This window comes from Phyllostomus discolor, chromosome 1 (assembly GCF_004126475.2).
Source record: "Phyllostomus discolor isolate MPI-MPIP mPhyDis1 chromosome 1, mPhyDis1.pri.v3, whole genome shotgun sequence".
Taxonomy (NCBI): Eukaryota; Metazoa; Chordata; class Mammalia; order Chiroptera; family Phyllostomidae; genus Phyllostomus; species Phyllostomus discolor.
In genome coordinates, this window is record NC_040903.2 from 3,955,141 (window position 1) to 3,981,880 (window position 26,740).

General features: G+C 57.3%; 1 protein-coding gene across 1 annotated transcript; it reads left to right on the plus strand.

Annotated features, from left to right (window-relative positions):
* Window positions 1-166: 166 nt before the first annotated feature.
* On the plus strand, window positions 167-26,740 carry OTOP1 (otopetrin 1). Its single transcript, XM_028505382.2, has 6 exons — window positions 167-1,219; window positions 10,208-10,344; window positions 13,419-13,477; window positions 19,275-19,405; window positions 21,924-22,855; window positions 26,478-26,740. The coding sequence occupies exons 1-6, from the start codon at window positions 826-828 to the stop codon at window positions 26,646-26,648; spliced, it is 1,824 nt and encodes a 607-aa protein (XP_028361183.1). The 5' UTR covers window positions 167-825; the 3' UTR covers window positions 26,649-26,740.

The window sequence follows — 26,740 nt, forward strand, 5'->3', positions numbered from 1 at the left end:
AGACACAAAAAGACACGCCCTCCCCTATTCATATAGATCTAGGGACAAGCGACGCGCCTTGAAGACAGCCGGCCAGACAGAGACGCACAGAGAAAACGTACCGCAAGGACAGACAGACTGACAGGCGGAAACAGTGCACGGACGCTCCTAGGCTCACCTGGACCTCCGCACGCGCGGTCCGAAACCCAGACGCGCGGGTACAGCCCCGGAGAGGGCACGCCCCCGCGGAGCCGGGGCGCAGGCCTCGGCCGCAGCCACGCCCCCCGCGCCCACTCCTGCTGCGGCTCAAGGCGACCCCCGCGCAGCCCCCAGTCCAGGAGCCGGCGGGAGGCACCTCTCGCTACCCGGGGCTTCCCGGGACACCGGGCCGGGGCCCTGGGACGGGAGGAGGAAGACGTAGGGGCGTCGGGGAAGGGAATGGGGCTGGGGACAGCGGGCGGATCCTGGCACCCAAGGACCGAGCAGGAGGACGCGCGGGCGTCAGGGCAGGGCTGGCTGCGGTCTGAAGCCTCAGGGGCGGGGCGCGGCCCGCGGGGATCGTGGAGGGCGTGGGAAGGCTGCCTGGGGCACCGCAAGGTGAGGAGAAGCAGGCAGTGCTGATCCGGAGCGCAACACAGCCGGGGTCAGCCCGGGTCAGCCGGGTGGGGGCGGTAGTACTGGGTGGGTACCTTGGCCGAGGGCAGACGGACGGGAGAGGGGAAAGCCGGCATCGGAGGGGCATCCGAAGAGGGGAGCTAATTGGGAGAGGGCGTGGGGGCAAGGGCCGAGTCAGGGGCAGCAGGTGGGAGCCAGCCCGGGACTAGACTCCCCGTGGGCCACTCAACGATGCCCGAGGACCAGGGGGCGCCTGCCTCTCCCCTGGAGGCGCGGAGCTCCCCGGACAGAAGTTCGCCGGCGCCCGCAGCCAGCCCGCAGCCCCAGATTCTGGCCCCGGGGTCCCCTGTCCCCCGGCGGGGCGCCGTCCGCGCCAGCGTCCCGCAGAAGCTGGCCGAGGCGCTGAGCAGCCAGTACGGGCTGAACGTGTTCGTGGCGGGGCTGCTGCTCCTGCTGGCCTGGGCCGTGCACGCCTCGGGCGTGGGCAAGAGCGACCTGCTGTGCGTGCTGACCGCGCTCATGCTGCTGCAGCTGCTCTGGATGCTGTGGTACGTGGGCCGCAGCGCCGCGCACCGCCGCCTCACCCGGCCCAAGGACACGCACGCCGGCGCGCGCTGGCTCCGCGGTGAGTCCCGAGCGGCCGGGCCGTCTTCCACCGCCTCTTTCCCGGCTCTCCCCTCCTGCCCTCGGTTCTTTCTCTTCCACCCCTAAACCCGCAAGCGGACGGGAGCCTCCTCTCTCTGCGCTGCGGCCAGTCCACACCTCGCCTTGGCTCGCCGCCCTGCGGGGGTTCCACTGACCCCCGCATGGAGCCCGTATTCCCTATCTCGGCGCCCCAGGCCTTCCGAGATCTGGCCCCAGACGGCCTCCTTAGTTGTATCCCCTCGCCCTGCGCTCCAGTCAAGGCTTTTCGCTCCCGTCAGAGTTATTTCGTGTTTCCTTGACTTTGCATATTCTGTTCCTCCCTCCCCAGAGTGCCTTTCACCTGCTCTGCTTTCCGAAACTGGGCTCGGCCCCTCCCCCCAACCCCTCCCCCACCCTCCCTGGTGATGGTTCCCAGCCAGGGTAGACTCTGCTGTACTTGTTGACGCTTCTGTCCCCTCTGCCAGAGGGGAGGTCTGTGACGCTGCCGCCTTGGGGCCTGGCTCCTAGCAGGTGTTAAGACAATGCGGTTGAGATGAATGAAGACCTGAACGAGCAGGTCAACAATGGTCAGGCAGTGGGGGGTAGGCGCCTGTGCTAGGTGCTCACAACATGCCGGATTGAAACATCGTGAGGACAGGGACCCACCCCATCCCCTCAGGGTGCTTCCACCCGTGGAAGGGCGCTGGGCAGACACAGGTCAGAGGGAGGAGGCAGCGGGTGGCGGAGAAGGCCGTTGTTTGAGAAACCTTCCTGGGAGAGGCCAGGTGCAGATGCGGCTCGCGCCTCCGTGCCACTCATGTTTAAACTGGAACTTAAAGTCTCGCTTAGAGTGTGGCCTTCACTCTCCTTGCATGGCCTCGAGCAGGCCCCTTAGTCTGCCCACCCACGAGTAGGGTGCGGGAATCACGCTTAGCGGGACCCATGATGGCCGTGCACAGGTGGGCGCCCAGCACATTCTCCTCTCCTTCCCGCCCGCATTCCCTCCGCGTGCCTGCCCCTGTGCCGCCTTCGCCCCCTGCCCGCCCCGAGGGTCACCCCGGCTCTGTGGCGGGCTCTCTCGGTGCTTGCCCATTTCTGTCCTGTGTCACGACTTGCTGGGTGTGAGGCTTGTTGCCCGGATGTGATTTGAGGTTTCTTAGGCTCAGGGGCCATGCCCAGTTCATCTCGCCTTTGGAGAAAACAGGGCGCAGCTCCAGGACGGCCCAGACACCCCCTCTGGAGCGGTCGTTTCGGGGAGGCCCATGGTCTTGTGAGTCTGTGAGTGGCAGATGTCCAGTCCCGCGTCAAACAGACGGAAAGAAAATGTGTTTATTGACTTACACAGGCCAGAGCAATGTTAGAAGCCCCCTGGGCTTCCTGGAGGGGAAGGATCCTTTCTTTGTCCTTCCCTCCCTCCCTGCCTCCCCCCTCCTTCCGTTCTTCCTCCCCTTCTTTTTCCCTTCTTCCTCCTCATCCATTTCTTCCTTTCTCCTTCAGCCTCCCCCCACCTCCCCTCGCCCTCTCTCCTCCCTTCCTTCCTCTGTCCCCTGTTTTTTCTTCACTTTCTCCCTCCTTCCTGGAAGGCTCCACGCACCGGGGCCTGAATAGGTGGGTGAATGGTGTGGCCATTTGTGAAGACTGGGAAGCCGGGGGGGGGGGGAGCGGCGTGGGGATGCAGGGTTCAGGCTGCCGTCCGAGATACCTGCCGGGCACCAGGTCGTGGCAGAACGTGCGAGGCAGTAGAGAGAGGGCACGTAGTCAGCGTTCACCAAACGGTGGCTGTTTAGACACTCAGCAGGTTGGGCCATGGACATGGTGCTGGCCGTGGAAGGCATGACTTGCAGTCTCGACTCTGTCACTGTCACCTTTCTGAGTCCCAGTTTCTTCATCAGCAGAATAAGAATCCTGACTGTGTCTCAGGGAGGGGTGTTTGCAAAGCACCGTCCATCCCTCGAAATAAGCTGTGGCTCATCAGAGAAGCAAGAGGCCAATTATCCCCAAAGAATGTCAGGATGTCCTGGCTGGTGTAGCTCAGTGGATTGAGCACGGGCTGCGAACCAAAGTGTCGCAGGTTCGATTCCCAGCCAGGGTACATACATGCCTGGGTTGCAGGCCACGGCCCCCAGCAACCACACATTGATGTTTCTCTCTCTCTCTCTCTCTCTCTCCCCCTCCCTTCTCTCTCTAAAAATAAATAAATAAATCTTTTTAAAAAAACCTCCTTTTAAAAAAAAAGAATGTTGGGATGCCATGGTGTCAGGGGACGTGCCTCCTGCCCTGGCGGAGACTGAGGTTTTCCTGGACTCCCGGCTGGAAAGACAGGTCTCATTCAGCTCTGCCCTGGCTTCTGGGACGGGCTTAGAAGTCTGCGGCTCTGAGAAGGAGCCGCCCTGTGGAATTCTGGGCTCGGAGGGTTTTGGAGAAGGGTTTGCGGTCGTGGTGTGGGTCGTGGGCTTTGCTCAGAGCCGGAACCATTCTGCCCCACCTGCTGGGTAGTGAGCCGGTGACGACCTCTGTGGGCTGGGCGCAAGGTGGTGTCAGGAGGCTCCGGCTGGAATAAGTCACCAAGATTTATTTGAGGGTCTCAGAGTTTTCGAACTCAGAACGCAGGCAGGCAAAAACCCAGAGGTGTTCCAAAGAAGGAAGGCAGGTTCGCAGCTCTCGAAGGAAAAGTCAGGTCCTTGAGAATAACCGGTCCTGCGCTGTTAGCCCTGGAGGCGGCACGGGGCGGCTGTCAGTTGGGATGCCAGGTGGTTTGGAGGTGGGTGGGTGGTGGGAGGTCGGGTTGCCTCCTGAGTCCTTGATGGGGGGGCTACCTGAAGGTGTAGTGTGGACACACAACAGAGCCCTGGCCAGGTAGCTCAGTGGTTGGAGCATCGCCCTGATAGACCAGTGTTTTGGGCTTGATCCCCGGTCAGGGCACCTACAGGAGTCAGCCAGTGAGCACATGGATAATTAAAACGAGACACAGCGGACTGGTGTACATACATCCTGGAATTAATGCAACACTGGGGAGTTCAAAAGTTTCATTTCTCAGGCTACGTAAGACAACAAAAAGAATTGTTTCTTCATCCCTCACCGTTCATATGGCTAATATTTTAGCAGCTTGATTAAAAGGACTCCGTTTTACACGTGCCCTATCTTCACTCTTTTCACACTTCCTTTGGAACAACAACAAAAAAAATCGACCTGTTTTTAACACTGTGGTAGACACGGTGGGTTAGGAATCCAGCTCCTCTGTTTGCCAAGAGGCCGATTTCTTTTGCAACAAACAACAGTCGCCCGGACTCCTCCCGCCAGCCCGGCGCGTGTGGTGAAGGAAAGCCACCAAAGAGCCGCTTCACCCCCGTAACACGCAGGCCCCGTTTCTGCTCTGCTTCCAGTCTCCTGGAGGACGGCGGCGGTAAAGGCCGCCTTTTCTTTCCGCTTGTTGCTGTCCCGTCTCAGGCCCACAGAAGTGTTATGGACACAAAGTTACGGGAATGCCCACGACCAGAATAACGGCTGCGTTTGTTGCACGCCTTTGGCGTGCCGCCGCCTTGGGAGCGCTGGCCCACTTATTCGTCACGGCGGCTCCCGCTTTGTGCGCGGTCAGCTGTTCACACAGAGCTTTTTTCTTAGAATGGGGCACGCCCCCGCGCGCCGCACAGGGGCTCTCTGTGCAGCTGCCGCCCGGCGGGTCGTGGGCTGCGCAGATCACTCCGCCCACCGTCCCGCAGGGCCCCGGAAGCCGCGGGGCAGAGTGCACTGCCTATAGGTCAGCCTGCGTGGTGGCCTTGTGCGCTGTGGCGATGGAGGAGGAACACAGAGTCTGTCTCCATGGGTGAGAAGGTGCAGGTGGCTGAAGGAGCTGTGTCTGGGTGTAGGTGGGAAGAGGAGCAGAGCGTGGGGGGGCATGGTGGCAGAGACCAGGTGGAGGGACAGGGGATTGGGGGGCGGGGCGCGGACAAAGGCTGCAGGACACAAAGACGCAGCAGTCCCTGCGCTCAGGGAGCCCGCAGCCTGGCTGCGCAGCCAGGACGGGTGAGAAACTGCTCGGCAGGCATCCGGGCAGATGCAGCAAGTTCACGGACGCCGGCCTGGGCTCCACTTTGTTTTTTCTCCTGAGAGCGCATGCTCATTTTACTGAGACAGCCTAGCCCTGCTCCGCCCCTCCCCCCTGTTTCCTCCGCTGCAGCAAGCCCGACGTCAGTGTGTCCCGGCCACGATCGGTTCTCTTTTTCGAAAAGAGCTTGGTTGAGACATGGTCAATATAGGCTCTACGATTCGCCCCTGTAGAGCACACTGTGACTCAATGGCTTTTAGTTTATTCACAGTTACGGGCGACCATCCATCACCACGGCCAATTTCGGAACATTCTCGTCATCTCAAAAGGTACCCTCGTCATCTCGGCTGTACCCTTCAGCCGACGCCCCCATACCTCCGTTCCCCACGAGCCCCAGGCAACCACGGATCTACTTTTGTTCCCTGGAGTCGCCTGGTCTGCACATTTCCTGTGCATGGAATCATAGGACGTGCCACCTTAGTGACTAGCGTGGTGGTTTCGATCTCATGCAGTTCCCGAGGAGGGTGTCGTCACCCCCGTTTACCAGACCCGGAGCTGAAAGGGCTTCCGAAGGCGGGTGGAGGCCCCCCACCCCGGCAGTATTCGAGCAGAGTGGGAAAGGGGCGGGTGGCATGGTATTAACAGGTGACAGAGAGGGCTCGGCCCCCTCCTTTCATCTCGCTCTGTCTTCTCCGTGCACAGAAGGCTCTTTGGAACTTGCAGGGAGCGAGACAGAAGGGCACTGAGCCCCGCGGCATGGAGACGTCTGCAGTGGCTGAGCACACACTGGGGTCTGGTTCTGTTCAGCCGCCTGGACTGAGCTCCCGTCCCGTGGGATGCCAGGCGCGGGCTGGGCCGTGGTGGTGGTGGCAGATGATCCCGCAGGGCCCTGCACCCAAGGAGAAGGCGTGGATGACGCAGACGGTGTGGGGCAGCCCAGGCAGGGCGTGGGAGACCCTGGCTTCCGGCTCTGGGTCCTCCCACTTCCTCTCTAGTCCAATGAGATAAGACCTTTGGAAGTGGCTTGCGTCGTGTCCTCCTTTTGCTCCTGTTGTCCCCGGGACCCTTCTCTTTACCAGGAGACCTCCGGAAGGTTTTCCACCTCTGCTTCCCGCCCAGTCCGACTCCAGTTTACCCGGCATCACAGGTCTTTGCAGAGCGTGTGAACCACGCATTTCTGGACAGTTTATCTCCCTCCACGGGGGTTGGATGTCTCCTGTCCTGTTTTCTCTCCTGTTAGCTTGCCGGTCTATCTCCTGGACCCTCCGTGCATCCGTCTTTCTCCCCCCTCTGTCCCTCCCTCCCTCCTTCCTTTCCCTCCTTCTCTCCCTCCATTGTATATCCATCCGTAGCTACTAGTTGTTTGGTTAAAGCCCTTGGTCAGGTGCGTTACGTGGGTGAAATTTTTCTCTGACCCCGAGTCCTTTCTGACCACCCATTGTCAACCTCGACCCTCTCCCTTGCTCCGCCTTCTTCGTGGACTTAGCACTTGCTGACTCCTCTCTAGCGATTTGTGTGTTTTTCTGCCTTCCCCACTGGAACGGGAAACTCACTGAAGGCAGCTACTTTCTTTCACGGGCCCTTTTCTAGCCCCAGTGCAGGTGCCTGTGCTTGGACCCTAGTTGGTGCTCGACAAATGGGTGTTGAACGAATTATATTTTGCCTGTCTTCAAATACCCTTCTAAGCCCTGGCTGGCGTAGCTCAGTGGATTGAGCGCGGGCTTGCGAACCAAAGTGTCACAGGTTCGATTTCCAGCCAGGGTACATGCCTGGGTTGCAGGCTATAACCCCCAGCAACCGCACAGTGATGTTTCTCTCTCTATCTCTATCTCCCTCACTTCCCTCTCCAAACATAAATAAATAAAATAAAAAAAAAATACCCTTCTGTCTTTGGCCCAGACAAGTGGGTGACACCTTGGCTGGGAATGGGTTCTCGAGCGGCAGTCCCTTCCTTGCCGGGGACTCTAGCTGCTCCTTCTAGGGCTTCTGGTGTCCCAGGCTGCGGACAAGAAGTCGGCTGCCAGCTCACCCCTCTGTATCCTGTGCACACCCCGACTGACGCAATATTATACCCGTGTTTGTTTCCCTGGGAATCTTGTTGGCGAACCTTGGAGCCCCTGGCAAATGACTCCTGCACAAGGGGAGTCTCCGAAATATATATTTGTTGTGTCACTATATGTGGATGAATGAGTCCACGGGCGGTGGGTGGAGGAAGGAAGAAAGGGCTTCGAGAGTATGAGTGGGTGCCCAGTGTATCTGCCACGGCCCTTGCAATGTCACTGACAGAGACCAGTGGTTATCCAGGTGGGCTCCCAGACCGACAGAGTCAGCCCTACCTGGCAACTTATTAGAGATGCAAATTCGGGGGCTCCGCCTCACACCCGGGGGTGGAGCCCTGCTCTCCCAGTGTTTTGACAAGACGAGGGGCTGATTCTGATGCCTGATCCCCCGTGAGAACCACAGCTGTGGACCAGTCTCACTCTGTAGATGGGAAAGCTGAGGGTGGGAGCAGGGAGGCGACTCGCCGGAGCTCCCTGGACCGGTGCCTGGGTCCCCGCAGCTCCAGCCTGTGACCCTGCCACTGCAACCACCTGCCTCGCCTCCTCTTGCTGTGTCTCTTTGTAACCAGCACGAACCACGCCTTTGTCCGGCGATTTCAAAGCCCGGGGATTGAATCTCCCCTCTTACAAAGATTCTGCTTTCACTGGGGGTTTTCCAGGATTTAAAAAAAAATGTGACTTAAAGCTATTTCTATAAGACTTTGAGGGAAGGCCCGGAGCCAGGTGATTGCATTACCGTGCACAGGAGGCCTCTGGGCGGGGCTGAAAGGTTATAGCTTGCTGTTCTGGCCCCGCCCTTCGCTCTCCCACGCCGTGAACCCTGTCACTCGCGATCCAGCTTCCTCCCACTCCTGGGAGAGACCGTGTAATCAGCGGTCCGTGCTGGCCCAGAAGGGGGATCAGGAAGTTTGACGTGGATCAAGTCCCCATTCTTGCTATTTTTTCCTCTGTTACAAGCTTATGTATTTTGTGCCTTCCTTTTCAGTCTTTTTCTTATATGCATATTTTTGGTTTGTATTTATTTTGTGGCCCAAACCGTGCTGGATAGACCACTCAAGGAAGTTTCCTTTTTCATGGCACGCACTAAAGACTCTCTCTACGGCATTCCTATAGAGCCCTAACCTCTCGTTTGAAAAATAAGCTGTCTGCTCTAGAAAAGTTTCAGACTTACAGAAGAGCCGCATAGACAGTGCAGTGGGTTCCTGCACACCTATATGCCCCCCCGCCCCCCCAGCCCCCCGCCTTTGTTCTGCGGAGGACAGGATTTCAGGGCTGGAGACCTGAGATTTCGGAGCAGAACAGTGACTCTTACATTGACGGGTTTTGGGGGGTGGGGCGGGGAGGAGCGTCTGGAGGCGTCCGGTGCATCAGCCGGTCTGTTGCGTATGTATCGTGTGTCAGACCCTGGGACATGCAGGGGTGGGCACAGTGACAGACGGGACACCATACTGCCTTCTAGCTTCAGCTTATTAGGCCAAGGGTAGAATTTATCATATGCATTATTTTTAATTGCGGTAAAATATACATGACAAAACTTACCAACTGGATCATGTTTAAGTGTTGGATTTAGGAGTGTAAGTACATTCACACTGTGCAGTTAATCTCCAGAATTCTTTCATCTCGCAAAGCCCTGCACTCACTAAGCCACGGCTCCCCACTCCCTCTGCGCCCCAGCCACTGGCCACCACCACCATGCTGCTTTCTGTCTCTCTGAATTTAACCACTTCAGGGAACCGCGTACCAGGGGAGTCACACAGTTTTCGTCTTTGTGACTGGCTTGCTTCACTCGGCATAATGTCCCCAGGGTCATCTGTGTTGTTGCCTGTGTCAGAATGGCCTTCCCCCTCGAGGATGGACCTACCACATGGGTGGACCACCTTCGGTTTATCCACCCATTCATCTGTCGTTGGGCACGTGGTGTGCTTCCACCTCTTGGCTGTCGTGAATGATGCCGCGTGAATGCGAGTGCAGAAACAGCCCTTCGCATCCCCGCTTTCAGTCCTCTTAGGTGTGCACCCAGGAGTGGAATTGCTGGATCACCTGGAAATACTAGTTTTATACACTATTTCCCACAGCGTCTGCACTGTTGTACATTCACGTCAAAAGCGCACAAGGGTTCCAATTTCTCCACGTCATTGCCGACCTTGTTATCCCCCACCCCTACCCCGTGTGTGTGTGTGTGTGTCTCTCTCTCTATCTCTCTCTCTCTCTCTCTCTGCTAGCAGTCACCTTGCATGGGAGCTGGTTTTCATTTGCATTTCCCTCCTGGTTAGTGATGTTGAGCATCTTTTCATGAGTTAATTAGCCACTCGTTTTCTTTGGAGAAACATCTACTCAAGTCCTTTGCTCCATTCTTAATTGGGTTGTATTTTAAATTGTATTTTTAAGATAGATGCTGGGTACTAACACTTTATCGGATATGATTGTTAAATACTTGATGGCGTCCTCTGATGGACGAGGTATTTTTTTATTTTGATACAGTTCAATGTGTCTGTTTTTATTTTTGCTGCCGGTGCTTCTGGTGCCACAGCCCATAAATGATCGCCAAGCCCAACATTGTAAAGATTCCCCTCCCCCACCCCGCGCCTTGTCCTGAGAGTGTCACAGCGTTAGGTTTTGAGTTCAGGTCTCCGGTTCCTTTTGAGTTAACGTTTGCATGCAGTGAAAGGGGCGGGTCCAGCTGGTCCCTCTGCAGGTGGAGGTCCGGTTTCCCCATCGTCATAGGTTGTTGAGACGACTGTCTCTCTCCATCCAATGGCCCGGTCATCCTCGTCGGAAATCACGTGACCACCCACGTGAGGGTTTAAAGTGACCTGCTTTGAAGTGGTCTCAGGAAACAGCGATGCTGACGTGTCCCCCCGCCCCCCCTGCTCCCTCCATCCAGGCAGCATCGCGCTGTTTGCTTTCATCACCGTCATCCTGGGAGGCCTGAAGGTCGGCTACTTCATTGGATTTTCCGCGTGCCTCTCGGTCACCGAAGGAGTGTTCCCGGTCACACACACGGTCCACACGCTGGTGCAGGTAGGCCACGCGGTGTTTGTTTGTGCAGCCAGGGGCCCGAGGGGCCCGGGTGGGATCAGTGGGGCAGCCTGGGGGAGCCTCCCTCCGCCTCTGTGACCAGGCTCCGTTCTTGTGAAACTGGCGCCCGCGTCCCTTGGCTGTCGCCGTGGGAACCATGCAAGGCAGAGCTTGTGCATTGAGGAGTTGAGGAGTCGGAAATCCTGCCCAGCCAGCCTCCCCCAGGAGAGGCCGGGGCCCTTCCGACCTGGGCGTTTCATTGATCTGCGTAATGATTCACACTCCTTACAGGTCGCCCACGGAAAGCCTACGGTTTAGTGGTTTGGGGTATTCGTGGGCATGTGCAGCTGTCCCCACATCCAGTTTTGAACAATCTCATCGCCCCCGGAAGGAACTCTCAGCGGCCACGGTCACACCTGGGGGCCGTGGAAATCCTTGTATTTTGTTTGCCTCCTTGTGGGCTAAAAGCTTTTGGAAACGTGCGAGAGGTTCTTTCTCCGCATCAGTCAACCCGGTGTGGCTCAGAAGTGTAGGCAGTGAAGGCCGTGTAAACGTATAGCTTCGAGCCAGAGAAGTGCCACGTTGGAGAGGAGCTCGGAGGGGCCCTCGTGTGCCCTGCATCCTAAGCAGAAGCCCCTGGTGACGGCTGTCAGAGGCCGGGTCCCTGTGACTCTGATAGTAAAAGCAGTGATTAAGATTTCTAAAGAAATTTCGGGCCTCAAAGTGCCGTTCCTCTGTCCCTTCCTGTGGCACATCCACAAGGCCAGGTGTGGGACCACCCTGCTCACTTCCCAGGAAGGGGCTGGGGGCGCCGAGGACCAATGACTTGCCCAAAGTGACAGCCACGTCACAGTGATGATTCTCCTTCTCCATGCACGTTACCCTGTGAGACCGTGAACTTGGCCCAGGGATGCTGTCATCGCTCAGAAGATTTCTGGGCTCCCAGTTGAAGAGTGTCCTTCAGGACTGAGTTTCCACCTGCAGAATGCCAACACCACCAGTTCGAAACGCTTTCGTCCAGAGCGGTCTCCAGTTTGGACACGCCCATGACGTCACATGCTTCTTGGGACTGAGCACGTCTCACGAGGGAAGCTCTCTGAGAGGGTGGGCCGGACATGTGCGACATTGGCCTGGCCCTGGGTGCTGGTGGGATAGGGCTTCCTGGGGACCAGTGTGAAGGGGTCACCTCCCGAACCTCAGAATGTGGCTATAGGTGGAGAGAGGGTCTTGACAGAGGCAATTTAGGCTAAATGTGGTCATAGGGGTGGCCCCTGACCAAGTGTGGCTGGTGTCCCTATCAGAAGAGAAGACTGGGACACAGACACACACAGAGGGATGACCAGGAGAGGACCCTGGAGGAAGATGGCCACTACGCACCAAGGAGAGAGGCCTCAGAAGGCCCCCGCCTGCCAACCTTGATCTCGGACTTCTGGCCTCTAGGACTGTGAGAAAATAGATTTCTGTTGAAGCCACCTGGGCTGTGCTGCCATGTTATGGAAACCCCAGAAATGTGGGAGTTCACCGGCTGTTCATCCTGGGGCATCAAGTTCCCTCACGACAGTCTCAGAGTGATGCCCCTGACATTTGGGAAGCCCTCCTGAGACCGGAAAGAGCTTCCTTCTCCCCTCCCTCCCCCTTCCTTTCCTCCCTCCCTCCCTCCCCCTTCCTTTCCTCCCTCCCTCCCTCCCCCTTCCTTTCCTCCCTCCCTCCCTCCCCCTTCCTTTCCTCCCTCCCTCCCTCCCCCTTCCTTTCCTCCCTCCCTCCTTCCCCCTTCCCTTCCTCCCTGCCTTCTCTCCTCCTTCCCCCTCACAAAAGCAGCAGTCAGGTAGCTGTCTAGCTTAGAGTTCAGTGATAATTACGAATTGACTTAACTGTTTCACTGTTGTTTTAAATTGTCAGAAATTTCAAGAGTCATGCCCTGAATGTTTTTCCTAAGCAGGATAGTCAACCTCAAGGAAAACAGTGTGGAAGAGATAGCATGCATAAATGTTTTTTTTCCTTTTGTGCCATCTGATTTTCTTTTTAGAGCACTGAATAGCAAAATGAAGATTAAAAAGACAAGTTGGTAAAGTGCCCACCCGTGTTTGGCACAGAACAGATGCTAGGCATGCGCTCATTTCTTTTCTTTTTTTTTAAGATTTTATTTATTTATTTTCAGAGAGGGAAGGGAGGGAGAAAGAGAGAGAGATAGAAACATCAATGCACGGTTGCTGGGGGCCGTGGCCTGCAACCTAGGTATGTGGCCTGACTGGGAATCGAACCTGCGACACTTTGGTTCGCAGCCCACGCTCAATCCACCGAGCTACGCCAGCCAGGGCTGCACGCGCTCGTTTCTAAAAGGAGGCCCAGGCCCTGGCGGGAGCTCAGTCAGGCCCGGTAGGTGGCTGCCGCGGAGCGAGCTGGCTGTCGGCAACGCTCGCTGGAAATGCACCCGCTCCAGCCGCTGCTCCACGCAGTTGACCGGGGTCATCTCATTGAATCCCCCACCACACCCTCCGAGGGGGTTCGGACTCACCCCCGCTTCGCAGGTGGGAAGACACACGCAGGAAGGTCCCCGACTCGCCAAGGTCAGGGTTTGCGCACAGGTCCAGCCAGCCCACTCAGCCTCTCCCCTGTATCTGCCAGTGGCCGTGTGGCCAGGGGACGGACAGCGGATGGAATGGACTGAAAGGACCAGCCCGGTGGAGTCTGTCCCACATTTGAAGGGCTCAGCCTTTGGTGCCCAGCCACTGGCCTAGTAACTAACTGTTCGGAGGGCGGCATAGCAGGTTACCGGGGGTGACGACAGGCAGGCTGCCGGTCCCCAGAGACCCTAAGTCATCACGACCCCGTTTCCCCCTAAACCCGAGGGCACCCCTCTGATGCTCACAGCCGTGCTCCGTGACCCCTGTCCCCACCAGGGAGTGGCACTGCCACCCCAGATGAGCACAGGGACTTGCCATTCTTGGGGTGGGAGGTCACGGATGCCCCCAGCATTCACCGCACCTTTTCCTTACGTTTTAGAGTTTCGGACACGTGCGGAGACAGCGCCAGTTTCCCACTGATGCATCTTTCTCTTCTTCCCTGTTTCCGTCCAGGTGTATTTCCTGTGGGTGCACGCAAAGGACATCATCCAGTCCTTCAAAACCCTGGAAAGGTAAAGACCACGGCTCCTCGCTTTACGTGCTGGATGTGGCGTTCCTTTAGAGCAAACGAAACCCATCAGTGCCGTCCTGCTTGGGCTGCACGTAGGAGGCCAGCTCTCCCCTGCATCCCGACAAGCAGATCCTCCCTCCGCGCATGCCCAGAGAGGCGGCCCGCTGACCAGCAGTCCCTTCCTGGGGACAGCCCTGGAAGGGTGGTGATGTGGGTCTGAATTTTGGCTCCACCTCCTTAGACACTTCCCCTTCATGACCCTCGGTGTTCCTCACCGGTGAACTGGAGAAGGTGGCAAAGCCCGAGTCCCCGGGCTGAGTGAGGCCGTGGCTGCAGCGCCAGCGCCTTGCACATGCGCGGAAGCGCTCAGTAAGGGTCGGGTCCGGTAACAGGCGGGTCCTCCCTGCTCTCCAGGGAGAGCGTCCCTGGGAGGGCGGGGCGGATAAAGCAGGTGTTGTTATCATGTAGGAGAGCCTCTGTGCACACACACGGGTGGATGTAGGCAATGGCATTTGCTTTATTCAGAGACCCCTCGTCACGTACGTGGTCAGTGCGGGACGGAAAACTCCCCCAGCCCTGCTAATTCAAAAGATTGATCTATGTGTGACGGCTGGACGGAACTATTTTAATAGACTATTGAAGTAGAAGAAACTCACACCAACCTCATTACGCACAAAGGATGGGCTCCAACAGGCGGCTAGGCACTTAGGGAGCCCCTACTGTGCGCCGGGCCTGCCGCGCGCACTGTTGGGACATCCCGGGGGGGCCTGCGGCTCAGCCCCTGGAGTCGTGCGCTGACTGGCAGCCTGCGTTATCCCCTGTGCGGCCCCACGCGGTGGCCTTGGCTGTGATCTTTCACACAAGAGCCCCACCTCCTGCAGGGGGCGGAGCAAGGGAGGGAGGGAGGGGAGGGGCAAAAGTGGGAGGGGAATGGGTAAGTGAGGCCACATGCACAAGTTAGGGACAAAGGAGTCTGGGCCCCAGGGACCCAGAGAAGATGGCTTTATTGGTCCCTTCAGGCAGGACAAAGACCCCCTCCCACCCTCACCTTTAATCCCTTTGTGGCTCTGTGGGGGTAACTATGGTAACTCCGGGGAGGCAGCAGGTTCCAGCAGGTGAGGGGCCTTCCCCCTGCTCCGTGTCCCAGCCCCAGTTTGTCCTGGCTCTTCTGCGGGGGAGGGAGGAAGGCGAGGGTGCCCCCTGCCGTCCCCTCCGCTGGCAGGCTGGGCTCTGCCCAGGGCTCGAGAACACCTGGGATTTGGTTCCAGGTCGTGGGTTTGGCTTCGTCTACTCCACAGTTATCCTCTGAAAAGTGTGCTATATTATTTCCCTGATAAAACTGGGAGGGTTAGAGTAGAATTTAAAATCACCATGGTGCCACTGTTATGGACCAAAGGCACGTGTCCCTCAGGGCGTGGGTCGGAGCCCTGCACCCCAGCCTTCTGTGCTTGGAGGTGCGACCTTTGGGAGGGGATTTGGTGAGGATGAGGTCATGAGAGTGGGGCCCCCACGGAGGACTTAGTGTCATTATACATAGAAGGGGAGGGGGCACCAGAGCTCCCTCTGTGTCCGTGCGCCCCGAGGAAAGGCCTCGTGAGCACAGGGGGAGAAGGTGACCGTCTGCAGGCGAGGGCAGAGCCCTCACAGGAGCCAGCCCGGCCGGCACCTTGGCCCTGGACTTCCAGCCCCTGGAACTGTGAGAAGGACACGCCTGTTGTTTTGTTGTAGCAGCCGGAGCTGACTGGGGCAGCCACTACCCAGAGGTTACCGCTGGGGACGTCTGGGTCCGTGTCCTGCCAGTCTTTTTTCCCTCGAGAATAGATACATCTTGTTCCTTTCTTCTTTTTACAGACGTGGTCCTGCTCCTCTTGCTCTGCTTCTTCGTTTCAGTTCGCTGCCAACCTTCCCTCCTTCCCCCACCCCTGTCAGCCTTTCTTGACCCCATGACCTTACTGACTGCTCAGCACGCCACTGCCATAGGTCACCTAATCGCCACCCCGAGGTGCCGGCCAGCTTGGTCGTAATGGTGTCACAGACTGGGGGCTGCAGCAGCAGAAACTCATCATGTCACAGGTCTGGAGGCTGGAAGGCCAAGGTGAAGGTGCCAGCAGGGTTGGTTTCCGATGAGGCTCCTCTTGGTGGCTGGCAAATGGCCACCTTCTCCTGGCATCTCCACACGGCCTTTGTTCTAGGCAGGGAGAGAGACAGAGGGGGCAGAACGCTGGTGTCTCTTCTTCTTCCAAGGACACCGGTCCTGTTGAATCAGGGCCCCTCCTTGTGACCTCACTTCACCTTAAGGGCCTCCTTCGAGGCCTCGTCTCCAAGTGCAGTCCCATTAGGGCTTCACCGTGTGAACTTGGAGGGACACCATCCATCACACCTGTAGTTGGACCACTAATCTTTCTGAATGGCCGGTCATTATTACAAACAGGGCTGGGACGAACATCTCCAGTCAGAGGTATTTCTGAACGTCCCTGGTGATTTGCGTGGGTCCAGTCCCTGGAGGCGGGATCGTTGGGGAAAAGGCGGGGTGTGTTTGGCAAATGCGTGCTGAGCCCCCGTCTGGCCCCGGGCACTTGTGGCTGGAGACAATGAACTTCCCCGCCCACCGAGCGTGTTCTTTCATGCGTGTTACGTAGGAGGTCCTCCCTCACGGTCGTCCTGTTGGTTACGGACCGTAGGGGTGGTCGCAATCCCATGCAGCAGATGAGGAAACTGAGGCTCAGACGGTGAAACAAGTCCAAGGTCAGGCAGCCCAGCCTGCCTGTGCCTCGCTGGGCGGGACCTGAATGTTGACCGCCACTTCCAGGGCGGCACAGCGACTTCAGGGGCGGCCGGTTTGCTGGGCGAAGCCTTTCTCTTGGCTGTAGTCACTTATTTAACCGCAGCCTCAGGACACTTGGGTCCGTTCCCCTCCGAGCAGAAGGGGGTCTTTGTGTTTGCTTCCTGGACCTGGGCTGTCCTGGACAGCAGCCGCCAGCCGCTAGCCGCCAGCTGCACACAGGCGGCTGCAGGGCACTTGGACTGCGGCCGGTTCAGACCGAGATGTGCTGGGACTGTACACCACACGACGCCTTAGGGACCAGCATGGCCAACAGAACATGAACTACCTCCGGAGGACTTTTTTGGTATTATATGATGACATCATAGTATCTTAGATGTATGGGGTTTAACAAGATACTGTTAACATTATTTTCACTTGTTCCTTTCTGCTGGTGTTTCATGTGGCCGCTAGGAAGCGGAGAACTACACGTGTGGGTCTTGGACTGTCTGTGTTTGGACAGTGCTGCTCTAGGCCGTGCACCCAGGCGTGGAGCCCCAGGGGCCTCCATCCGAGGGGCTCTGGGGGGCAGGACACAGTCCCGCTCGGCCTGGCTCGTGCAGTGCCTGGAAACAGTCTCTGCCTGCCTCTGGGTCTTGTCCCTAAACTGGACAGTAAGTGGCTTGAACCCGGGACGCATGCGGCGTGAGGTACCCTGTTTTGCTTGAAGGGCCAAGTGTTACACATTTTCGAGTTACTTTTCACCTGTAGGGGTAGGTTCAGACTTTCCTAGAAACAGTGGAGGATTTGGCAATGCCACGTGGGTGTGGTGACGGAGAGCTACAGCGGAGTGGGAGTTGTGCCTCTAGCGGCTCCTTGTCCTCCCCGTTTGCCACAGTCCTCACCACTCCCTGATGCCACCCTATACCTGCTTTCTCCATCGACATGTCTGGCCAAGCCCTGAAGGCTCAGGAACCTGCCCAACCTGGATTTACTGTCTTCTTCTAGTTGTTCGAAACAGTGTCCCACGACCCCGTACTCTAAGTACATGTATGGACTTTGTCCCGATCCAAGAATTCCTCTTTCTGCTTGCAATTGTTTTCTCCCCCCAAGGGTGAGGTGGGTGGAACAGTCGTTTTGAAAGTGGAGCTGAAAATACAAATTGAGGTCAGAAATGGCTCCCGGAAGCCTTCCCTTTTCTGTGGTCTGGGGTTACTGGGCCCAGGCATGGGAAGGGCAGCCTGGCATGAGGAAATGCCGTTCTCCCCGGGCTTGGAGGACAGTTCCCGGATCAAACCTGTAGGAGGGTGGTCACTTGCGGGGAGCTCACAGGCAGGACAGTCTGCAGCCACGGGTGGCCCCCTCGTGCCCTCCTCGGGCTCAGTGGGTCTGGACTTGGAGAGCCGCCACTGGGACCAGGAAAGGGGAGAAGAAAGGGGAGCTGTGTGCATTATGAGGAAAAGAAAGCCAGCCAGCCTGCGGCAATGGCATTGTGTGCGTTTGTGAAAGACTCCACACAATGCCTCCCAGACACTCCCGCGGAGGCTGGCCACAGTCTATAGCAACTTGGCAAGGGAGGGGCCCACAGGTGGGCAAACACTGGCCCAGGAACCGCTGGGAGGCTGCTTCCTTCCCCGGCGGTGCCCGGACAATGCGCAGCTGGCAAAGGAAGCAAGGATTTGCCTGCAGGGGAGTAGGCTGGGGTGAAAACGGAGAGGAGAGACAAGGTCAGGGTTGAGGACCCATGTGCACCGTTTTCCTGCAGACCGATCATGGACAAGGGTGTTTTCCATTGGACAGGGAGGGGGCGTGTTTCCTCTGGGCCTCTGCTCTCCTACTGAGGAGCGATCAGTTGCAAGGAATGCCCCTCAAAGCTCCAGTATTTGCTGCACCTGCTACAGGCAAGGCCCGTTGTTAACTACCCTGGCAGCTACCAACGTGCATAGGTCTTAAACCAGCCGGCAGGGGGAGACTTCGCAGGTTTTGAAACGTGCAGTGACCCCCTTGGAACCATATTCCCTACATATCGCCCCTCTGTTCCCCAGAGTCCAGGGTCCACCTTCCACCTCACCCCTTTTCTTCTTCAGGAGGCCACATGGCATGGAGGCGAGGGCAGGACCCTGGGGTTAGACTAACACAGCCCTGCCACTTACTAACTCTTCCAACCCCCCATCACTGCTTCCTCTATCCGGGACCATGGCCTCACTTCTGAGTCTGTCCGAGACTGCAGAAGCTCAACAATGTCACAGAACAGACATTTTGTGTTTGCACCCTGCCATCCTCAGGGGCTTAGGGTTTCATCCCATACTGGTTGCTTCATAGTCACATTATAGCTGTCAATGCTCCAGCATTCATGCCTGCATCCAAGGCTGGAAAAAAAGGAAGAATGACAGTATGCTGGCTTTTCCTTTTCTTATCTCATTCATTAAGAAAGCAAAGGCTTCTCGGTACCTCATGTCCCACTGGCCACAGTGGCCACACCTAGCTGCAAGGGATGCCAGACAGCAAGTCTCTGGCTTGACTCTGTGTCTTTCAAGGTAAGCAGCAAGGCAGAAGGGGTGAGGATGGTTTTCGGGTTGGCCAACCGATGGTAAGGGCACACCCAACTGTCCAGATTTCCAGCGTAGCCCTTTCCTCATTCCTTCATTGATCTCTTCCTTTCCAGAAGACAAGATTTCGGGTATGGTGGGGTTGGTTGCCTGCTTTAAACAAATTTTCATCCTGGGTCCCTGATTTCCAGATCCAGTTTCTTTTCGTCCCATAGACAATGAGTTTGAATACTGGCACGTTCAAGGTTAAGGCAGAATGCCACAACCGTGGTTTTGATAGTCCCCACGCAACTGCCCTTCCCAGCCAGAGGACCCACCTGGGGACTGAGCTGCCAGATGAATGAAACCAGGATCGTGACTGAGAAGGAGGCGTGTGTGTGTGTGTGTGTGTGTGTGTTGTGTGTGTGTGCGTGCAGTGCCTCTGTCTCGCCTCACGGGGCTGGGAGCTCGCCAGGGCTGCTCGGGAGCCGAGACCTCATGTTTTCCAGGTTTGGAGTCATCCACTCGGTGTTCACCAACCTGCTTCTGTGGGCCAACAGTGTCCTCAATGAGTCAAAGCACCAGCTGAACGAGCACAAGGAGCGGCTCATCACCCTGGGCTTTGGGAACATCACGATAGGTGAGTGGTGGGGGGCGCCCTGCCACCACGCTGGAGCATCCTGGGGACGCAGGGACCGACTGGAGCAGTCAGAGGTGAGGGCGCGGGTCCCAAAGAGCCGCAGAGGCCCTCTGGCTCAGCGCGGGCCAGACAGTCTGCTGCTGCCGAAGGCCTGTGAAAGCACCCCCCCCCCCCCCGTGCCATAAGTAGGGTGTGCCGGGCATAATTACAGGTTCCTTCCGTGACTCGGGGGCTTGTCGTACCCCAGAGTTCTCATCAGGATCACCCTTTGCTCGGCCCCGGGTTAGCACGGAAATGAACGTCTTCTTTGTTTACAACTATGCAAGATTGACAGTTGTTTCTGACTGGGCTTCATTAAGCCCTTATTAAACCAGTTCTTTCTCCTCAAAGTATAGCTTTTAAGAATCCCTCGGCATCTAATGGTAGGTTTTGCTCAGTTGGTTTCAGTTCATCTGACGTTTTCATTTAACTCTACTCTGCTGATCAGGTCGGCCCCGTGTGAGAGCCTTTAGCTCTAAGCTTCCCATTTTCCTCCAAAGTCCTTGGGCACGGGTGACCTGTCCCTTCTCCACTGGGACACTGGGGTTGAGAGGAGTGTCGGGTAGGGGACAGCACAACGTCCTGGGAACTGGATGTCCCGGGTTTGTGTCTTATTCCCATCCCATGTGAGCTGTGTGGCCTTTGGAAGCCATTCAACCTCTCTGATCCTCCCTTCCAAAGTGAGGGCACCCTCACCACGTGCTGTCAAAGGGCCCCTCCAGGCTCACTGCGCCACGCATCTACACCAGCCGTGGCGTGGGCGTGATGCAACCGGCGCCCACACTCATTTCCTCAGCCCCCCAGCCAGCAGCCCCCTCTCAGGAGGGCCCTGCTCTCTTCCGGCCTCATTGCCTCGCTGGTATCAATGGCAGCAACGACAATGACAACTATAACAGAAACAAAGTTTGGTTAAGCACCTGCTGAGTGCCTGGACTGTTCTAGGCGCTTGGCCGTGTGCGGCTCACTAATTCTTGCCCCTATGCTCCGAGGTAGGCAGGGCGGACCTTGTGGGTGGACGAAGCCGTTCGGTCCCAGGGAAGTTAAGCAACTGGCCCAGGACCACACCATGAGTAAGCAGTCAGGCCGGGATTTGGACCCTCGCAGTCTGGCCCCAGATACCTCTGTGAAAGAGGGGTTCAGGCAGTTTTTAGAGAGGACCCCGTCAGCTCTAACACTCTGTGAGCCTGAACCCGTCCTCCCCGTTTCTTCCCTGGTATCTGTGTTGTACCACATTGCCTCTCGGAGAAGGGCAGTGTTCCACGAAAGTGGAGGGCGTGAATGCTCCCCCAGAGCTTCTCCATCTGATTTGATACATAATAGGTGTGTGTCGTAAGTCACAACAATGACAAAATGCGTGGAAATAGATCCACAGGGATACCTACCCAGAAGCTCAGTTGAAGGCAGTTGCCATTTGGCTGTTTCTTTGTAGTGTGCTCTTTATTTATTTATAGTTGAGATCACACGGAATGTATTTAAGCTTTATGTGGACTACAACCTATGGTAAGAAACAAACTTTACACTGTAACCCAAATGCACACACACCTGTACGTGCACACACACACATGTACTGTGGAGTAGTAATATTTCAGAGACACTCTGAAAGTTCTAATGTACTTACTTCCATTCATTCTGCCTTATTCTATCCCATTACAACTCTATTCTGTTAAAAAACTGGTGGCTACTTTCTAAATTGATTTTACAATGGAATGCTGGATTGTGATATGCAGTAAAAATATTGGACATAGGATTTGTTCTTACGTTTTCTCACCATTATTGTAACATGATTATTTTCCTGTATCGCTGAAGCACCCCTTAATTAACTCCCACTCCTTTGTACAGATGTACCAGAATCCACTCAATGTCTAAATTGTTGCACATGGAGGTATCTCTCTCTCTCACGCACACGCACACACACATACACACACACTTTACGAAAAGCACAATATTAAGTGTTAATTTTATCTCAACAAAGCAGGGGAAAGGTACACATAAATGTGTCCTTTACTGAAAAAAAAAATAGCAAAGAAAAATCAGCTGCCACTTTTCCTCCCAGAGGTGACCACTGTTCATATTTTCGCTTACGTCTTCCCAGACATTTCCGTGTCTGTCTGTCTGTCTCTCCACCATCTGCAAATCTGTAATTTACAAGCACGGAGTGGTGCTCTGCCCCTTTGGCAACAAGCTGCTTTGGTTCAACAGTGTCTTGTTCACATTGTTGTATGTCGATAAGTACATTTCTGCCTACCACACCCTTTACAATGCTTTATAATGTAATAGTCCAATGTGTGCACAGAATATGACTCATGTAATTAATTCTCTTTTGGCCTTATTGGTGGCTGTCCATTTAGCCACGATGTTAACCATGATAGCAGCCATGAAATAAAGCTCTTAATTCTATGGGAAAAGCCAAGCGTGAGCCCACAGTGAAAATATGTCTTTGTGCTTCTCCGTGTGCCCGCGGCCCGCCTCCCCGCCCCAGTGCTGGACGACCACACGCCTCCGTGCAACTGCAGCCCCCCCGCCCTCTGCGCAGCCATCTCCCACGGCGTCTACTACCTCTACCCCTTCAACATCGAGTACCAGATCCTGGCTTCCACGATGCTCTACGTCCTGTGGAAGAACATCGGGCGCAGAGTGGACGGTCGTCGGCACCCGAAGATACGGTTCAAGTTTCGCGGGCTCACGGCGGGCTCAGCCCTGGGCCTGGCCGCCCTGGCCGCCACGATCGGGGTGGTGGCAGTGTACCTCATCCAGATCGGGCGCTCCAGAACCAAGAGCGAGTCGGCGCTCACCATGTTCTACCTGTGCGCCACCACCCTGCTGGCGCTCATGGGGGCCGCGGGCCTGGTCGGGATCCGGATCTACCGGCTCAGCGAGCAGTCGCTGGATGAGTCCAAGAACCCGGCCCGCAGGCTGGACGCGGACCTCTTGGTGGCCACCGCCTCGGGCTCCTGGCTGCTCTCCTGGGGCTCCCTCCTGGCCATGCTCTGCGCCAAGGCCCGCCCTGCCTACACCTGGTACAACCTGCCCTACTCCGTCCTGGTCATCGTCGAGAAATACATCCAGAACCTTTTCATCATCGAGTCCACCTACCGAGAGCCTGGGGAGCTCTCCGACGACATCAGGACCCTGCGGGTGGTCACCGTCTGCAACGGCAGCGACGCACCCCTGGCTTCTTCCGGCCTCAAGGGCGGAGCTGCAGCTGGGAAGGATGTGGCTCCCCGGGACGGCCGGATGCCACCTGCAGCCGATGGAAGTATGTGCCTGAGAGAAGGCAGTGGCGAAGGGGACGCGGGGCCGAGCTGGGAAGGGGCCCGGGGCCCGGCCGGCCGGCAGCATTTCCTGCAGGGTAACGTCAAGAGGAGCATCTTGAGGAATGTCGCAGCCTTCTTGTTCCTCTGCAACATTTCGGTAATCTGCACCAAGTTACTTACTGTTTAAACACATCAGTGAATGTATTTAGTTTTGCCCTTTTCCAATAAGGAATGGAGGCAGGTTGTAATCAAAATAAGTTGCTGTAAGGTTGAAAAACGAGGTCGGAATGCAGGCCCATAGTCTACATGCCCATATACTGAATATCTGTCATGCACTGGGAGCTGGGGTGGGGGCTAAAGATTACAGGTGAGAAGGTGTAACCTCTTTCCTCAGAAAGGTCACAGTATGGTGGTGGAGGGAGAAAGAATGCAGTACAGCAAGTATGGCAAGTGCTGGGGCAGGGTGTGCGCAGGGAGTAATAGGAGCAGGGGTGCAGGGAGGGGCTTGGACGAGTAGGGGCTGGAGGGGAGGCCCAGTGCTGATAAGAAGTGCTCCTTGCTGCAAAGTGTGGAAAGCTTGACCAGCAGTATCCTTAGTCTTTGAGACAAGAATTCTGGAGGTGGGCTCCTGGGGTTGCCTGGTCATCTGGGATCCAGGCGCTGTTCACCTTTCTACCTGACCCTGTTGGGTGTGGTGCTTGTTGCCATGTGGTCACATAATGGCTGCAGCGGCACCGGGCATCACGTCTGGTCTGAAGACAGGAAGGAGGAGGAAATAACTGGTGCCAGGCAGTGTCTTCTGCGTGGCCGCTCTGAGCTGCAAGGGAGGCTGGGGGCTGGGTGGTTTGCCCTCCTGCGTCTGTGCTGGAAGGCAGCGAGGTAAAGGGGAGCTGCGGTTAGTCACTTGATACCATCCGCTTCAGCCTCGAGGAACGGTTGGAAGCGCTCCAGGTAGTCAGGGCCAGGAAAAGCCTTTTGGGCAGAGGGCACAGAATGTGCAAAGCCACAGAGGCGAAAGAACACATGGCCCAGCTGGGGAGCACCGACTAGTTTAGCCTGAATCCCACACATGTGACACACAGCAGCAGGGTGAGAACTAGGACGGAGTGTCCATCAGGGGATCGGCTCCGTAAGCCCGGCCGAGTGTGGTCTGCATGCTGGGCGCCCTTTCGTTTCGTGTTTTGGAGGCATGCCCCATGTGCGGGCAGGATGGGGGGAAGCGAGACCAGAGGCAGGAGCCTGGGTCAGAGGCCCCTGCAGCTGCCAGAGAGGAAACGGCAAGAGCCTGAACCAGGGCAGTGGTGGCGGGGCTGGAGAGACGACGGAGGAATGCACAGCATCGTGCGTGGTTGGGTTTCGATCTGGAGAGCGTGGGAGGGTGCAGGGCTTGGCGAAAAGGAGGGGAAGCCGCCATCGGCGCCCCACAGGCCTCTGCGGTGACTGGCTGCTGGAGGGGGCGGAGCCTGCTCTCCTCGCTGTCATTGCTCTGCTCTGCAGAGCTGCCGCCGTCGCCGGCATGCTCTCTACCCTTTTCCGATCCTGCAAAACCGAGGTTCTGTCTTCAGAAAGCAGCCCTCTGTCCCCCCCACCCCAGCCACCAGCCTCCTTTCGGCCTCTGAGGTCAGTGACTCCGTGCAGCTCACGTCGGTGGGACCACACGGGACTCGCCGCTTTGTGACTGGCTCATGTACTTAGCGCCGTGCCCAGCAGGGTCCTCCCCGCTGGAACACGTGAAGGGAGGGAGGTGTCTGGAATGATGCCCCCATTCTGACTTGGGCTCCTGGGGAGCTGCTGGTGCCATTGATGGGGGGACTGGGGACCCTGCAGGGGCGGCAGGCTCGGGAGGGGCTGCAGGCGGAGGAAGATGGGAGCTTAGCGCTGGACCCGTTCCGGCGTGAGACATCCAGTGGGCGTGGCCAACGGGCAGCTGTTTGGGTTTCCTGCTGCCGAGTAACCGATGATCCCAAATGTGTGAGCGCACGGCAGCCACTTTGTTGTGTCTTAGGACCTTGTGGGTCGGGAGTTCCGGCAGGGCTTGGCTGGGAAACACTCCAGGTCCTGCTGGTGTCCACCGAAGCTGGTGGAATGGCTAGGCTAGAGGCCCGAGATCTGGTGCCTTGGGTGGGGGTGGGGAAAGGCTGCACTCCGCCTGGACCCCCGGCCGGGGCATCTGCCCGTAGACTCTCCAGCAGGCGGTCTCGGGGAAGGTGCACTTCTTACGCGGTGGCCCAGGGCCCCAGAGCCAACCCTCTAGGAGACTGGGGTGCCAGTCTCTGAGGCCTGGGTGTGGACATTGCCCAGCATCAGTTCTGCCATATTTGGTGGCTCGAGCAGTGACAGGGTCCATGACATCCGAGGGAAGGGAGGTGGACGCGTTTCCCTCTGGGGTGAGGAGCACATTGAGGCCTACGTGACGGCAGATAGAAAGATCTGGGCTTCAGGAACGAGGCCCGGTGGTCTCCCCTTCCTTTCTCCACGTCCCTCCCTTCCTCCCTCCCTCCTGCTGAGTGCCTGCTGGGGGCCAGGCACAGCTGTGGCTGATGGCATAAGGACTAGTCAGAGACGGGGCCACAGAGCTCACAGCCCAGACCTGCGTGGCCGGGGTCTCCCAGCACCGTTTTACAGAATGGCGGGTGTGGCAGACAGGCAACCTCTCGGCAGGCTGACACGGTGGGCCTGGGCACACAGAGCGAGTCCCTGCCCAGACTGGTTAGGTCAAGGAGGGCATCCTGGGAGTGGGTGGTGTCTCGGTGTTAACAGGAGAAACCCAGTTCTTCTTGCCAGTGCAGCAAAGACTTACAGAGGAGCAAGACTGTTAACCAGCAGACAAAGTTTATTGGTGCTGAGTTCTAGTGGGAGAGCAAAAGGAAGGGTGGAAAGAGCCGGTGGCCAGAGGCTGAGTGGTCAAGGGCCCCCCTTGTGGCACAAGGGCGAAGAGAGAGTCCTTTGTTCTGGGGACTTACCCAGTGGGCGGGAAGGGGTGAGGGAGGGACACATTGATTGACAGGTAAAGATGGTGCCTGCTTTCCCCCGGGAGACGTGACCGCCCAAACACAGGCGTGCATGGGGGTCTGTTAGCCCGAATCCTTCTTTGCTCCAGACCCCATTTGTTCGTTTTGTGTAGGAGACGTGAAGGAAAGCAATTAAGCAAAGCTGTTTCATGTGCTTTTTCTTTGGGCACTGTGGGCCCCCGCCCCTTCCCCTCCCAGGCCTTGGGGTGAATAATACACGGTCTCAAAGTTTCCTTTTCCCAGCTGGTGGAGACGGCACACACAGACTTCCAAGGGCTTCCCCCACCACCCCCTGCACTATCATGGTTTTGCTTGTGTTGTTCGGATGCTTGGCAGCCCTGGCGGACCAGGCTCAGGACCGCTCAGTCAGTGCGTGAGACAGGTCTCCCTCCTCCTCCCTGCCTTGGTTTTCCTATGTATCCTACCTAAGTGCTCAAAGGCGTTGCCTGGCAACCAGGATGCTAGCCGCTGGCCAGCCAGAGCAGTGCAGTCTCAGAGTCCTTCCTGTGCTGTCCCCTGTGTCATCAGGACTCGGAGGAGGCAGGATTTAGTAGAGGGAAGCCGGGGCGTCCCTGCTAGGGGACGAGGCAGGAGCCGAGCCCTGGAGACGCGGGACAGACAGGCACCCTTGGGGACTGTACACAGCCTCTGGTGCAGAGGCTGCTCATCGCTGTGACAGGTGTGACCCAGTCTCCCTGTCCAGGAGGGCCCCTGGGATCTGTCGGGGCCTCCCAGGCGGTAGCACGGACGGTCTCCCTTCTCTTACAGCTGTGGATCCCGCCCGCCTTCGGCTGCCGCCCCGAGTACGACAACGGACTGGAGGAAACCGTCTTTGGCTTTGAACCCTGGATCATTGTGGTCAACCTGGCCATGCCCTTCTCTATTTTCTACCGCATGCACGCAGCTGCCTCCCTCTTTGAGGTCTATTGTAAGATATAGTCCCGTCCACGCCCGAGGCCGGGAGTGAGCTGACGAGAGGACTCCCGGGGGCCGCCTGGGGACGAGTGGCCGGGCTGGGCAAACACGGTCTC

Bases quoted from the DNA above. Each gene is read 5' to 3' on its own strand.
- OTOP1 (XM_028505382.2), top strand. From the start codon at position 826: ATGCCCGAGGACCAGGGGGCGCCTGCCTCTCCCCTGGAGGCGCGGAGC. The intron at 1,220-10,207 runs GTGAGTCCCGAG...CCCTCCATCCAG, and splicing joins CGGCGCGCGCTGGCTCCGCG to GCAGCATCGCGCTGTTTGCT. The intron at 10,345-13,418 runs GTAGGCCACGCG...GTTTCCGTCCAG, and splicing joins CGGTCCACACGCTGGTGCAG to GTGTATTTCCTGTGGGTGCA.